The sequence below is a fragment of the Rhinolophus sinicus genome, linkage group LG03 (assembly GCF_036562045.2).
Source record: "Rhinolophus sinicus isolate RSC01 linkage group LG03, ASM3656204v1, whole genome shotgun sequence".
NCBI lineage: Eukaryota > Metazoa > Chordata > Mammalia > Chiroptera > Rhinolophidae > Rhinolophus > Rhinolophus sinicus.
This window is the reverse complement of record NC_133753.1, coordinates 147997849-148014316: the sequence shown is the minus strand read 5'-3', so window position 1 is coordinate 148014316 and position 16468 is coordinate 147997849. Positions and strand designations below refer to the sequence as shown.

General features: G+C 33.2%; 1 protein-coding gene across 5 annotated transcripts in view; it reads left to right on the top strand.

Annotated features, from left to right (window-relative positions):
- Positions 1 to 13660, top strand: part of ZFYVE16 (zinc finger FYVE-type containing 16) — a 119415-nt gene extending 105755 nt beyond the window's left edge. For all 5 annotated transcript variants that reach the window (XM_019728202.2, XM_019728201.2, XM_074328791.1 and 2 more), the window contains 7 exons: positions 417 to 521; positions 1096 to 1243; positions 2943 to 3023; positions 5747 to 5909; positions 6733 to 6838; positions 7795 to 7962; positions 10092 to 13660. In XM_019728202.2, the coding sequence (XP_019583761.2) occupies positions 417 to 521; positions 1096 to 1243; positions 2943 to 3023; positions 5747 to 5909; positions 6733 to 6838; positions 7795 to 7962; positions 10092 to 10253 (933 nt within the window). In that variant the 3' untranslated portion in view covers positions 10254 to 13660. The remainder of the gene's footprint in view (positions 1 to 416; positions 522 to 1095; positions 1244 to 2942; positions 3024 to 5746; positions 5910 to 6732; positions 6839 to 7794; positions 7963 to 10091) is intronic.
- The last annotated feature ends 2808 nt before the right edge of the window (positions 13661 to 16468 follow it).

Sequence of the window (16468 nt, the reverse complement as noted above, 5' to 3'; positions counted from 1 at the left end):
CCTCAGTTTTCTTGTTTGTAATAGGAAGGATTGGATTAGATGATGTCGCAGGTTCCCTTCCACCTGTAATTTCTATAATTTTGTGTTTACCTATTACCAGAGAAAAGTATTTCAGTGGACTTGCTTTTATTTATAATATTCAGTTTGAAGACCTATTCTATTTTGGACGATCTATAACTAGAAAGAGATCACCCCAAATACTATAGCTTTCTTCCTGAGAATATTCTTTATTATTGTGGAGTGGCTGGAAGGGTTCGTTGGTTTTTTTAAGTTGGTACTGCTTTCTGGATGGCATTTTGGCAGTTAGGTATCACAAGTCTTAAAATGATGGGTACTCTTAAAAATGGATTTAATGAATGGATCAATATGCATGGATAGTAGTTTAAGGTTTATGGAAATGTCATTATTTTATGTAGGACCTTCGAAATTACCAGTATACTTTGCATAACATAGATCAGCTGTTGATTCATATGGAAATGGGGAAAAGCTGCATAAAAATACCTCGGAAAAAATACAGTGATGTGAGTATAATAGTTTTATTCAAATTTTGAAGATAGTTATTGAACATTAATTTCTTTAGAAGTTTGTCAAATTAAATTTGTTTTGAATCAGACTATCTAATATACCGGGGTGCCAAAAAAATGTTTACAAGTAGACACTTTGGTCAACATGGCTCAAGCAGCAGTTCGCCATAATCAGAAGTGTCTGGACGCTGATGGTAACCACTTTGAGCACCTCTTGTAATTGCAGAAGTGAAACGTCACTTGTATTCATCTTTTGTTATTGGTATATGTTAAGTATTAATATTTTAATACAGTTTTCCTTTCTTAAATGTGTATACATTTTTTTGGCACCCTTTGTATAATGGTAAAGTATATTTGAAATTTTAGATTTGTTTCTTTTTTCCTTAACTGTTTTATCTATTAATTGAGGTTATTTTACTTAATACATTTGTTTCTGTCACATTGTTAGGGAGTTGTCCAGACCAAAGCTTGATAATTATGAAGCTGGTCAGAAATGTGACTCTGAATTATTGTAACTGATGAAGGCATAAAATGTTAAAAGTGTTTCTAAATGAGTATTGTTATTTTCCAGGTAATGAAAGTAATAAGTTCTTCTAATGAGCATGTCATTAGTATTGGAGCTAGTTTTAGTACAGAAGCAGATTCTCATCTAGTTTGTGTACAGAATGACGGAGTTTATCAAACACAGGCCAACAGTGCCACTGGCCATCCTAGAAAAGGTGAGTGTTGGCTCCTGGTGTTAATCCATTAAACCACCTCAGTAAATAGAATTCCTTTCAAAAGGGAAATATATATGTTTTACTTATTTGCTGAATTGATGGTGATAGAACAGTATGCCTTAAAATTTCAGCTATATAAACATTTTTAAATTGCTTCTAATTTGTTTTTTTCTCTTGGGCTATATTAGGTTTAAAGACTTGGAACACTGTATTTAGATATCTTCAGGCTTAGTATATCCCGTATGGTGGGAGTCTTATTTTTTCAGTTATTTCTTTCTAGAATGAGGTTTTTTTTCACCTTTGCTTGCTCTTGGCTCCAATCCTCTTAATTAGGGGAGCACAGGGTAGATAAGAATGTAGGATGATTTATAAAACTGTGACTATAAAAATGTTAAAGGTGGTAAAGGGAGTAGCATATTTGAATGACATTACTCTCAGTTCTGGCTAAATGGCCTCAGTGACTGCTGTGATTACCAAACCCTTACAGTAGAGGGCCTATAAAATCGAAAGTTAAGTGGCAGTAACTATTCCATAAAATTAATACAGTATTATAAAATAACTTATTTAAATAAAGTAGACTGACATTTTGGCAACTAATAAAATGTTTTCTTCTTATTGTAAAAGGAATGTATGCTCATTTGTAGTAAGGTTGGAAAATATGTTTTAAAAAGTAGAAAAAGAAAAAGAAATGCCAAGATATGGCCATTGTTGACATTTTTACTATATTTCCTTTTTATGTTAATATATATTAAATAGATGATTTTATACTGGATATTTACGCTTCTGTGATTTTTTCATTTAACATGTCATTGATATTTTTTGTCATTAAAATTTAACAACTATTTAATATTTATTTGTTGAATTGGTATATATTTATATGGTATAAGTTCAAAAAATACAAATATTTATAGCGCAAAATCGCCTTTCCTCCCTCAGGCTAACCTCTTACTTCAGCACAGGCAACCAAACCAGTTTTATCAGTTTCTTGTATATCCTTGCTGAGACATTTTTCCTTATATATATATATTTAAGCAAACACACACACACACACACACACACACACACACACACACACACACAGCCTTTCTTCTACTGTTTTAAACAAATCATAACGTTTGTTCCATTCTGCACCTTACTTTTTCTTTTATTAACATACTTTGGACATTATTCAATGTTAGTATACAAAGAATATTTGCATTCCACATAATTTTCCACTTTATATATGTACATCATTTAATTGTTCCTATTGATGGATGTAGCTGTTACCAGTCCTTGGCTATTTATAAAACTGTACTGTGAATAACTTTGTATACATGCCATTAATTCCTAAAAATGCAATTGGTGCATCAAAGGATAAGTATATTTGTAATTTTAACAGGTAATTATCAAGTCGTCCTCCCAGAGATTGTTCTGATTTATGCTCTCACCAGTAGCGATGTTCAATTTCTCAAACCCTCCCTGACACAGACACAAGATTTTAAATAGCTCAATAGTCCATCAGTTGTTAGATACAAATATTAAATTACCTTTACGTAATATTTTATCTTTGTTTTTTTATTAGCTTTCTATTATAAGTGGTATGGACATGGCATTTATCAAGTACTTAAAATGTGCCATGCTCCACATTATGCATTTAAAATATATCCTATAACATAAAATAGAGCAGGTTAAAACATAACTTTTGTGGTTTTTTAATCAGTGACAGGTGCAAGTTTTGTGGTATTCAATGGAGCTCTAAAAACATCTTCAGGATTTCTTGCTAAGTCCAGCATCGTTGAAGGTATCAGTTTCATCTTTAAGATTGTTTTAATGTAAAGATGTTTTCCATTTCTTTTTGAAACTGTATTTGATACTTATATAAAAGAATATATATAAGTTATAAGGTGGGGTACCACAAACTTCTCTGAAATCATTACCCGGCCCAAGAACGAGAACATCACCAATATTTGGGTCTACTTAATGCCTTTTTCTTCCTTTCACTAAGAAAATAGAAAATGTACTTATCATTCTCTTGCTTAACACGTTGCATATGGATCACGAGAATCTTCACGAGGGATTTAAACCCCGCCGTACGCAACATGTTAATTTTCTTTTTACTCTCAATAAATATATGCCTAAACAATATATTGTTTGTTTATGCTTATTTGGAAGATTTGTAAAAATGATATCATTCTTCACATGGTCTTATGGAACTTAACTATTTTCACATAACATGATGTCTCTAAAATTTACGCATGTTGTTGCCGGCAATCATAGCTTATTCATTTTCAATGCTATTCAATATTTTGTGAATATATGACAATTATCTTTTGATCATGAACATCTGGGTTGGTTCTCTTTTGTTGTTAGGAACAATGGCTAGTGACATTCTTGTCGGTATATGTGTTGACACTGGACACATGTCTAAGAGTTTCTCTACAGTATATTTCCAGTAGTGGATTTCTTGGCCAGTAGATTAGTAAATGTTCACTTTTAAAAGATACTGCTAAATTGTTTGCATCAGCATATATAAGATTACACATTGATCTACATATTTTCCAAATGTAGTTTTATCAGACTATTTAATGTTTGTCATTCTGGTAGTTATCTCTGAACATGATCGTAATTAGCATACCCCTAATAAGTAGAGCATCTTGTGACATATGCACTGGACATATGTTTTATCTGTGAAATGGCTGTTCACATCCTTTGCCTATTTTTCTATCATGTTTTATCTTTTTATAACTGATTTATAGTTACATAGTTTTTTTATACGTTGTATATTTCCTCTACCATTTTGTAGTGTCTTTTTACCACTGTGTTTCCCCGAAAATAAGACGTAGCCGGACAATCAGCTCTAATGCGTCTTTTGGAGCAAACATTAATATAATACCCGGTCTTATTTTACTATAATACAAGACCAGGTCTTATTTTACTATAATATAAGACCGGGTATCATATAATATAATAATAAAATATAATATAATAAAATATAATACCGGGTCTTATATTAATTTTTGCTCCCAAAGATGTATTAGAGCTGATTGTCTAGCTAGGTCTTATTTTCAGGGAAACACAGTAGTTCTTCATTTTAATACAGTATAATTTATTAATCTTTTATGGTTAATGTTTTTTAAGAAATCTTTCTTATCCTATAGTTAAAAAGGTGTTTTCCTGTTTTGTCCCTAAAGATTTCAAGTTTTGCCTTTAACACTTAATTTATCTGGAACTTATTTATATGCATGTATAAGGAAGGGAATAGTAACATTTTTCTGCATTTGAAAAGGAACTGATTCAGCATGAGTGATTTAATACTCTTAATGAGAGGATTTTACTCACACCACCTCTGACACCAAATATGTGGGTTTTTGTCCTCACATCAGTCAGTTTTCTGACACCAAGTAGGTGTCCAACAATTTGATTCACTTTTGACATTAACTACTCAGAGTTAGCACAGACCCCATAAGTTAAAGGCTCAGTCCCACAAGACTGTCCACCCCCACTTCAAATGCCAGTTAGAAGTCTGGGGTCTCTTGGGCTTCTGACTCACTGCCTCTAAATCAAAGGATCCACTCCTTCCTCCTCAGGTTCAATAATTTGCTAGAATGGCTCACAGAACTCAGAAAATACTTTACTTATGTTTACTGGTTTAGTATAAAGCATTTGTAAAGGATAAAACTGAGGAACGACCAAATGGAAGAGATGCATATGGAGAGATGGTCATGGAGATTCCATGCCCTCTCCAGACATATCACCCTCCCATCACATTATCCCTCTAAGCACCTTGACGTGTTTGCCAGCGTGGAAGCTCTCCATATCCCGATGTTTAGGGGATCTCAATATGTAGGCATGATAGATTAAATCACTGGTCATTGCTAATCAAGCTCAACATCCGGCCCCTTGCCCCAGGTCTAGCCCAAGAATGTAAAGGGTCCCTTCCGCACAGTCCTCTGGTGCCTCTCTCTTCAGTATTTTGACCCCAGATTCCAGGCTTCCTCAGACTGTTATTTCTGGCTTCTTAACCTAGTTGGGTCATTGCAGGCTTCATGGATCACCATGGAGAAACTGTAGAAACTGTCCCCAAGCGGAGAGCCTGGGCAATTGTGGGCTGACTTGTTGAGTTTTCCTCTAGGGATCATAGTATTGTACTTTCTATTGTCCACTACCTGAAACAGTAGCCTCATACATTGTGTCTAGTTTTATGGCTCGTTGTGGTGAAAGAGCTAGTTTGGTATCATAGCCAGAAGTGGAAAATTTTTTTAATCATTTATTATTATTTTTAATTGTTAACATTTTTTTACCATTAAAAAAATTACCCATTTTACCATTAAAAAAAATTACCCGTTTTACCATTAAAAAAATAATCTTTAACTTTGAAATAGTTTTCTTCTCTCCTAATAGAAAAAAAATTAAGATCACTTAAAACATATCTTGCACAGAACATACTTTGATACAAATTTTATGGCTTAGACATATAAATTGGTATTTAGTAAAATAAATGTGAAACATAACTCTCATTTTTAGATGGCTTGATGGTACAAATAACTCCAGAGACCATGGATGGCTTGCGGCTAGCTCTCCGAGAACAAAAAGACTTTAAAATTACATGTGGGAAAGTTGATGCTGTAGACCTGAGAGAATATGTGGATATCTGCTGGGTAGATTCTGAAGAAAAAGGGAACAAAGGGTAGGAATAATTTCTTACTAAAATGCAATTGATTTGATGGAAGGGAGAAGGATAAAAACATCCTGTTAATAAAATGAAATATTTTATGAATAAACAGAATTATACCATGAATTTAAATGCATATATTCCAGTTAACGAATGCAGCCTGTTTGTTTAAACATGACGAGCCTCGTGTGTTTTCTTGGCCAGGATTGAAGGGTGGTCAGTTGGGAGGGGACCAATGACAAAATGTCCATTGTGTAGCAGTGTGGGCTTGATGCCAGAGCTGACAAAAACAAGACACTTTTTCTGCTATATGGTACTTATTTTTGTCAAGTAAGTATATGATTCAGTTTGGATGGGTATTTTGTATTATATTGATTCACTGTAAATACAAACAACTGAATTTAATACTATACACATTAGAGGCCTTACAGAATATTACTGCCATTCCTCTTTTCAGTTACCTTTTTTTTTTGAGAATGGCTAAGGGGTCTGGAGCAAAAAGAGGAAGAAGAGGGCTAATGCTGAAGGATTCTAAAATAGAGTTTTTGAAATTCATGAGACAGCTTTTCAGTTCAGAGACTTGTGTATTTTAAACCTCAAGTCTGAATTGGGTATACGAAAATGTAAATATAATTTGCTACACAATCAAGAAATCTTGGTAAATGAATATAAACTACAGTTTTAATTATTTTGTGTATAGTTGAGATATCTTACTGCTGCTATAAATTTATAACTTTCATAATTTTTCTCCTTATTCCATTTGCTCAAATCTAATAATTCATTTCATAAGAAGCACTTTATTAGTAATAATTCTGTTGTATTATGTTTTATTCTGTAGTGTTATTAGTTCTGTGGATGGAATATCATTACAAGGATTTCCAAGTGAAAAAATAAAACTGGAAGCCGATTTTGAAATTGATGACAAGATTGTAAAGTGTACTGAGGTAACTGAGAAAGAAGGTTCCTTCCCTTTATATGCTGTGTTTCGATATGGTTTTTGTTTTTTTAACTGGGAGATTTTTCAGTACTCAACCTCTGAATGTTTAAGTGCAGCTTGTTAAACTTTTTACATCACACCTTGGGACACACATATTTCTACCCCAGACTTGCCTTTTATAACACCTGATTTGGAATTCCATAAGATTATTTCAGACTATTGTATGATGCCTGCCAGCTCCCCAGTTAAGTTCTGGTAGCATTGCCATCTTTGTTTATACAGTAATACATATGTTATCTGACCATATTATTTTCATTTTCTCTTAATTTACAAAAATTAAAATATTTTATTGATATCAATTTATAATCAGCATTTACATATTAAAGTTATTTTTGCATGTTTGAATTATTACATTGTTTTTAAGAAAGGGACATGAAACTAGACTCCAAAGCTTTAGTCCACTTTCATACTCCTCCCACCCCACTCACTCTACCTCCTGGGTCAGGCAATCAGTGTTACTCATTGCGTATGTATTTTCTGTGATTTTCTGCATGTACAAGATAGAAACTATAGGGGGTATGGAAATGATAAAATATTTCTTTGTTTGATCTTAACTTTATTAAGATGTCGTTATAAGATGGTGAACTTATAGGGTGGGCTCATTAGTACTCTTCTCTAAACTGTTAACAAGGCTTTCATTGCTACAGGTTAACTTTAGGCAAAAATAGCAAAGGCATTCCCAAATTCTGTAACCTTTGGTTTTAAGATCTATACCTATAGTATAAATCAGGGTGAGTATGTGTGTGTATTAAAATAAAATATATATATATAATGCTCTTAACTAGTGAATTTCATGCAACTAACATTGGAATTTTAATAATAAAGTTGAATTGAAAGTAGCAATTACTGCATTTTTAAATGTACTTCTAATCATGATTTGTTTCCTAATTAAATACCTTTCAGGTGTTCTACTTTCTAAAGGACCAGGATTTATCTATTTCAGCAACTCATTATCAGTTTGCAAAAGAAATAGCTATGGCTTGTAGTGCTGCACTGAGCCCTCACTTGAAAACTCTAAAGAGTAATGGGATGAATAAAATTGGCCTCAGAGTTTCCATTGACACTGATATGGTGAGGCATGTTTTTGTGATGTATTTTTGAAATGAATGTATCTTATGTTAAAATAATCAAAAGTTTTTTCTTTAACCTTTTATTTTGGGACAAAGACAACTAAAATTTGTAGATCATCAGTGTGTACACACACTTCATGTACTTTATCTCCTTTACTCTCCACAGGGGTCAGCAGACTACTTTTTGTAAAAAGCTAGAGAGTAAATATTTTAGGCATTGTGGGCTGTGTGATTTCTTTCACAGCTACTCAACTCTGACATTACAGTGCAAAAGCAACCATAGGCAGTATGTAAACTAACAAGCTGGGCTGTGTTCCAATGAAACTTTTTTTTTTTTTTACAAAAGTGGTGGGCTACCAGCCCCCAAGCTATAGTGTGCTGAGCTTTGCTCCACAATAATCCTGCTTAATGAGTCGGTTTTTAAATTTATTATTTTGAATAGATTCTATATTCACATGATTTAAAACTACAGAGGTCTGAAAGTGTATGTAACAGGACCACTTCACTGAACATTTCCAGAGAGCAGCATTCACACTGTAGTTTATGTAATTGGCCCCTTAACTTCAGGCTCCAATGTAAATGGTACCCAACAGAGTTTTATAAAGTAATAGACTTGGAAAGATCTGCTTTCTACCCTTATCTCCAAACCCTTTAGTCCACCTCCATACTCCCTCTCATTCTTCTTCCTGGTCAGGCAATCATATGTTACCCATTTTATGTATGCTTTGTGATTTTATGCATGTGCAAGCAAATAAGTACCCTGTTTCCCTGGAAATAAGACCTAGCCGGACAATCAGCTCTAACGCGTGTTTTGTAGCAAAAATTAATATAAGACCCAGTATTATATTATACCCGTCTTATATGTTATAGTAAAATAAGACTCAGTATTCACATCACGTCACGTCACATCACACCACACCACACCACATCACATCACATCCCCAGTCTTATAGTAAAATAAGACCAGATCTTGTATTAGTTTTTGCTCCAAAAGACACATTAGAATTGATGTCCAGCTAGGTCTTATTTTGGGGGAAACACAGTATGTGTATCCTTTTTGTTCCCTTTACACTCTTTTTTATTTACCTTGCTTCTTTAACTTAATATACCTTACAGATATTTCATGTTACTACATATGCTTCTTAACAGTTGCATAGTAGTAGTTTGTTATATTAATGTACTGTAATTTAACTAGTTCTTATGCATGTTTGGTATGTACTGATTGACATTTAGATTATCCACAATATTTTACTTTTGCGCAAGTGTGAGGCTATAAGAAACATTCCTAGAAGTAGAATTGTCAGGTCCAAGTATGAACTCAATAGGTATTACAATATTGTCTCAAGTAGAGATTATACAATTTCTATTTCTACCACAATTTGTGAGAGTATTCTTTTCCCTCACTTCCTTATCAAAGCAGTATGTAATCAAACTTTTGAACTTTGCCAATTTGATAGGTGAAAAAATGGTCCTCCAGTATTAATTTAATGTACATTTCTGTTTCCAACATCCAGTATAATAGATTTCAAAGCAGGTTCTTCATTAGAATGGTTTATCGAAACAAGAATGAGTTCATGTGCTGGTTTGCATTTCTTCAGCCAGGATGTGTTGTACTCATAGTTCTTATGGGAAAGAACTTGTATTTTCATCTCACTTTTAAAAGTTTCTTTCTCAAGGAAGCATCTGATAATTATTTGAGTAAGCACTGTTAATGTTTTTTAGTCAGGTGTATTAAAATATAATGTTCACCAACAACATTAAATTCAGATATTAAATATTACTGCAACAAATTCAAAATATTTTAAGTGAATTACTTTTTTTTAATACCATGGGATTTTAATTTAAGTCATATTAGTAATCATTTAAAACTTTAGTCCTCCAGTGTGTTTACATGTTCATTGAGAAGAAACCTAAAGTATGAATTAGTGGCAGTTTTTTTATTGTTATGCTACCTGTGGGAGGGACGATTATAATTTATGTAGTAGATGGATAAAATAAATATAAGAGAATATAAAAAGTACTGTCTAACATGCTTAAACTGAATGATACTTTTAGTTTACATTTATCTGCTGAGCTAAGCAAGATTGCTCACTATCCAGAGATGACTTATCAAGGTTTTTTTTTTTCCAGGTTGAATTTCAGGCAGGATCTGAAGGCCAACTTCTTCCTCAGCATTATCTAAATGATCTTGATAGTGCTCTAATTCCTGTGATCCACGGGGGCACCTCCAACTCTACTAGTTTACCATTAGAAATAGAATTAGTATTTTTCATTATAGAAAATCTTTTTTAGTGAAAAGATTTTAGTGAGTCATATTATATATTGCAAACTGATTTGTTAAAACTAATTCCAGCACTAAACCTGAAATGCCACAAACACTAAAAGTAAATATGTTTGACGTTTGAAACACATAAGCTTTGCTTTTTAGGCAGGAATGACCTTTTTAAATCATTAGCACAATTTCAATCTCTAAAAATTTAAGAGATCCAGTTTTTGAAACTTTTCACTTAATACAACTACTAATCAGACAAGGATTTCTTCTCTCTTTAAGAAATTTGTAGCATTTACGGTGTTATTTAAATGCTATGCCAAAGTATCTGTGCTTAGGTATACCTCTTTATGCCAAAATGGATTTTAATGAAGGCTCTTTTCAGATGTAACCTTGTAATGGTAATATCTGTTTTCGGTATATGCCAGTTAGATTACTGGTTTCTAAAGTCTTAAAAATGTATTTCAATGGCACAGACCAGTTTCTAGATCTTAGACTTAATATGATAATGATAATTCTTTAAACAAGGCAGATAACTTATTTGTATAATTGGAGTGGAGACCTACCTCCATGACTAGATAAACTCTTGATTGTTTGAATTAAAATCAGAATTTTGCCTTTTGTCTTCTCAAACTATATATATTATATATATATAATATATATATATTATATATGTTTTTTTCTTGATTAAATGGGTATTCTTAAAATAATTGTGGGTGCTTCAGGATTTTGTGCTTCTATATTTAAGTATATTGTTTTTATAGCAAGAACGTGATTCAGTATGTGTTTTATAAATCTTTAATAATTTATAAATAGGTAATATTTTTGTATTGCAGTGCATTATTTTTCCTCCTTTCTTTCCAAAGTATACCACTGTATTTACCACTTCTAAGAGTGAATGACGACAGGCCAGATGACCCTTGAAGTAGTCATTATTATGTAGCAATAAATGAAGCCTGAAACAGGTTTTTTTTTTTTTTTTCACTTCTCCTTTAAACCTTAGACGTTTCTTGGCAAGTCTACATATTTTCATTAACACCAATGTATTAAATATAAATTTTAATGAACTGATTAGTTTTGCATATTTTAAATTCTTTATATGGTCGTTATTTTTTATAACAGAATATTAACATAAGTTAAATTCTATGCATTTAAAACTGTTACAGAGGTTTCCTATTTACTTCAAACAACAAAATAAGAAAGTATGTTGCATTAAAAAGAAATAATGGGCATATTTTAGTTCTGTCATTTAAATTATATAAAATATAATCATTATTTTGATGTTTTATGTGGAATACATACGTTTTTGTATCAAAAACACTTGTATATCTCAAGAAAAAGAAACCACATTAAATAGCCCTGTTTTAAGAAAAATATTTAGGAAGCATCTCAACTTGAAGACTAAGTCAGCGTTATAACTCAGGAACTGAGTGAGGTCTCAGGCTCTGAGAGACTAAGAATTTTAATCAGATTGGTCATATGGTTCCTACTGAATCACTTCTGTAGTATTAGGCAGAGACACAGTATGGAAGAGAATATCAGTCTTCTGGAAGTAGCTACTTCATAAATATGTAAAATGTTGCAAATATTAAATGGCAGCACAATAACTTGTGAAATTTATTGAAATGGTATAAGGTAAAAATAATTATATATCAAACTCAATTTATGTTTTCTTTATATAGAATGTTTATTTTGCAATATAAGTAATTGCACAATCTATGAATATTGAAGCTTGCTTAGAATAACCAAATGGAGGGCTCTTCCAGTGATGGGATACCTTTGGATTTTTTCAAAAAATCTATATATTTAATAAAAATTGGAATTATGTGCCTTTGGAGGTACATTTTGAAGTATTCTTTGTAGATGTATGTTTCTGAATGTATTTGTTACTTATTTGGTAATTTTCTTCACATTGGCATTAATTTAAAATTTAAAATTGTTAAAGGTTCTTTGTACTCAGTCTGCAGTATCTGTTCTCAGTCTTACGTTGTTTAATACTCTATTTCTCTAAATTTTGAAATAATGAAGTAAAATCTAGGCCATTGTTTTATGCAGTCATCCACCAAACTTCATGTCTATATACTTGCTATATGCAGAGCACTTTATTAACCTTCACAGGTTGAAAGATGAATAAGATAGTTCTCCTCTTGGAGCTGAATGTATGAAGCAGATCTAACAAAGTAAAAGTCATTGCTATAATCAAGATATGGATCGTGACTAGGTGGTTGAGAAACAACCCAGCCTTACCAATAATGAGAAGGCAGCCTGAGAACCTGTTAGAGAATGGGCATTCAACTTGTCGAGGCAAGAGCTGAAAATCTGAAAAATAGGTATTATGTAAAAAGACAGAACTTTCCATTTTAAGGCAATTTAAAGCCTTCTGTGTTGTATGAATATCTTACCTTATAATTTATAAAAGTAGTAGCCTGACTGGTGCCTCAATTGCCTAAGTTTATAACAGCCTGGGCTTAGATACTGTGTTATAAGTATATAACAGAACTTTCTTTTAATAGCAGGCATAACAACTTTGATAACCTGACTTAAATTTTAAAAGAAAATATCTTGAAATAAGAAACCTCCAAACCATCCTAGGTTTTAATTTTTTTATTTGTGATTTAAGAAAAAAAGATTCATATATGTAATATATATACATTATTCAAATATCAGAAAAAAATATTAAAAACTTATCAATGTCAGTTTTATCTCCTACCTTGTGTGCATGTACCTTGTTCTTCCCACTCCCCAGTCTCAACAAGTAATAATTTTAATTAATTTCTTGTGTATCTTCCCAAGGTTTAGGTGCAGTAGCAGCAAATACAAAGATGTATATTTTTTCCTCCATTTTTTATACAAATGTAGCATGCTGTTTACACTGAAGAACACATTGTCAATTACTCCTTTATTACGTTGAATTATGGTTTATATTTAGAATCTTAGGTTTCATTGCTTCTCAAACACTTTTACTCAATGATTGATAAAAGCATTTTATTGCAGAAAGGCAAGAAGAAAATCCATTATTGGAATTATGACCATATGTTTCAGTAGGAGAACTATTTTCCTCGTGACAAAATTTTTATTACTGAAACTTGCAAGGTTATTTTTTATTTGAGTTGTATTTAAAACCTTTATGTTTTTCCTACCAGACACTAAGCCTGCAGACACCATCTAAATTTATCTTTTACCACTTAATTGACACATTGGTATTTTTTTACATCAGATTATTAGTAATTTTAAATCTTTATATTCTGTATTTTGGATTTAGCTTGGAATGATACACAATTTAATATTAACACCTGTTGGGAAACATTTTCTGCATTTGCATGGATAAAATTACAAACATATTTTCATGCTTTTTACAAATGAAGAAATAGGTCCAATACAAGTGCTTTATTATGTATCTCTAAATATAATAAAGATTTTTTTCTCTTTCTTTGGGTGAAATAAGGTGCTTGACAGCTTCCAAGATAGCTCACAATGATCCCTACCTCCTGGCATTCACACCCTTGTGTAGTCCCCTCCCACAGTGTACCATTGTAGATCTTTATGAGCAATAGAACGTGTCAGAAGGGATGGGATGTCATTTCTAAGATTATGTTATAAAAGACTATGGCTTCTATCTTTGGTGCATTTCTCCCCGCTCTCTTCTTTTTTTCCCTCTCTCCCCTACCTCTCTTGCTCTCTTTCTGTTGGATCACTCACTCTTGAGGAAGCCAGTTGCAGGCATGGACAGCCTCATGGAGAGGCAGGAACTGATGTCTCCTGACAATAGCCATAGGCGTGGAAGTGGATCCTCCAACCCCAGTCAAGCCTTCAAATTGTAGCTCCAGCCAACAGTTTGCAGTCTTTTATGGGAACCACTCAACTAAACCACTCTCAGATTCCTGAATCTCAGAAACTGTGTAAAATAACAAACATCTGCTATTTTAAACTGCTAAGTTTTCTAGTGATTTGTAATTTGCAGCAACTTATATTAGATAACTAATACAAGACACCTATATCATTGAGCAGCTAAAAGTAAAAATTGATAAAGATGGTTAATTGCTCTGACAGAATTAGCATATTTTTCGTCAGCATTTATGGATTCCATGTCACAAGTAGTATGTTCTTAAGTGCAGAGAATACCAAGACAAAATGTAGGATTTGGCCATGTGGGAAGAGAGATGGCAACTGTGGGAAATTTCCTGTTTCTGGAAATTACATGCTAGGATATTTAGACCAATGTTCCTGCTGAAAACCAAAGCTGATTAAAATACAAAAGCTACCTTAAACAAAAAGGAGATTTTAAGACAGGAAGGGATGTTCAGTTTAAAAGTATAACGAGAAGTGAACATAGGGTCCTGTTATGACAACCTTATGGAGTACGGAGGACAGATAGCAAAGATCAAGGCTTACACAAGGTGGTGAATCTAACAGGAATCACGAATCTCACAGAACTTTCCCACAATAAGCTGAGACACCCCCAAAGGGTTTCAGCCTTTGGATGAGTATAAATTATGTAAAATCATAGCCAAGTTTAGAATTGCCTACATCACACAAAGAATCTTAAGCATTTAACTTGCTTTTAAGGTGATCCCACACTGGTGATGTTTCCAGGTACTTAGAGGAATAAAAATGTAAATCCTCTCCAAAGAAAAGTAACTTCATCGTAGGCCTCAAATGACTTTTCAAATATAATATCTAAAACACAATAAAAATAAAAGCACATATGGGAACTAGACTCTAGAGGCAAGAATTAATAGGAACAATGAAAACAAATTCATATAGACTTAGGCATTAGATTTTTTTCTTTCAGTGTTTAAAGAAAATCAGGTGTGAGGTACCTGTAGAGAATGGGAAACAAGTGTGGAGCTAATTGGGATAGCACCTAATACAAATGTTGCAAGACTATAAAAACTGAACTTTAAAACAGTAAGTTTAATGGCAGAATAGAACCCAGAAAATGGGGAGAATTTATAAACGAATATAAATCAGGAGAAAATATCCAGAGTGCAGCATGGAGAGGCAAAAAGATGGACAGATGGGAAAATAGGAGACATAGAAGATATAGTGAGAAGTCCTAACAAGCTTAATTAGTTGTAAAAAGAGGGGAGAATAGGACAGAGCAAATATTTTTAGATATAATGTACACTTTTCAAAACTGAGGAAAGATATGACTCCACAGATTCAAGATGATGGACATATCCCAAACAAAATAAACAGGAATCTACACATAGACACTTAATAGGAAAACAGGAACTGTCAGCTGGCATAGTCAGAGCCCAGGGAACAGTTTGCTCTTTCATCAGAGGTCCAGGAAGGGGTTGGCAGCTATGAGACAGAATCCTTTTGAATGTACCTGCTTTCTTCCAGGAAAGCTGAAGAAAAGCAACAGCACTCCTTCCTCTCCACTATATATAAACCCTGTAGAGCAATGTGTAAACGTTTTGAGGTGGAGCCTTGTAGATTTCCCTTGTTCTACACCAAACTAGAGACGCCAAAAAGGCAGAAACACCATCTCTATCCACTGGCGCAGTGGTGGCAGACACTGCAGGGCAGAACACTGGTAATGGTGTGGGGAGACTAGAGCCCTGAATTTCCAGCCAGAGCACCAAGAAGGGGTATCTTGGAACCAGAGTGTGGGGGGAAATCATAAATAGAAGGAAGCTGAAGAAAGGGAACCTCTCAATTTGTGTATAAAATACTGGGAAACCCCCTTCTCTGCTCTGCGTGTGTGAAACTGATCAGAAGCACCTGAGTAAAGGTTTTGACACTGAACTACAGTGTAGGTCATTATCCAGGTTTCAGACTGGCCATCGAGTGGTGCATAAATGGGGCAGATTAAAATGGCATTGCAAAGGAGCTGAAAACTAAATTCATTGGAACGAGCTCACAGAAAGCTGGCCAGGATGTGTGGTCTGAACTAACTGGATTGACTTCCACTTAAAACAAGACAAAACAAAACAAAATAGCATTCTTCTGAAGATTTAAACAAGACGGAAACTTCCATAATATTCAATATATTCAGGAAATAATCCAAAATCACTCAACATGCAAAACATTAGGGAAATCTAAACAACTCTCAAGGTTAAAGACAATGAACAAAACCCAATTCTGAGGTCACCCAAATGCTAGAATTATTAGAAAAAGACTTAACGTGAATTATTTTAATCATACTCCACAAAGCAAGGGTAAACACTATTGAAATGAATAGAAAGAAGTCCTAACCAAAGAAATAAAGCTATATTAAAAAAGGAAATTT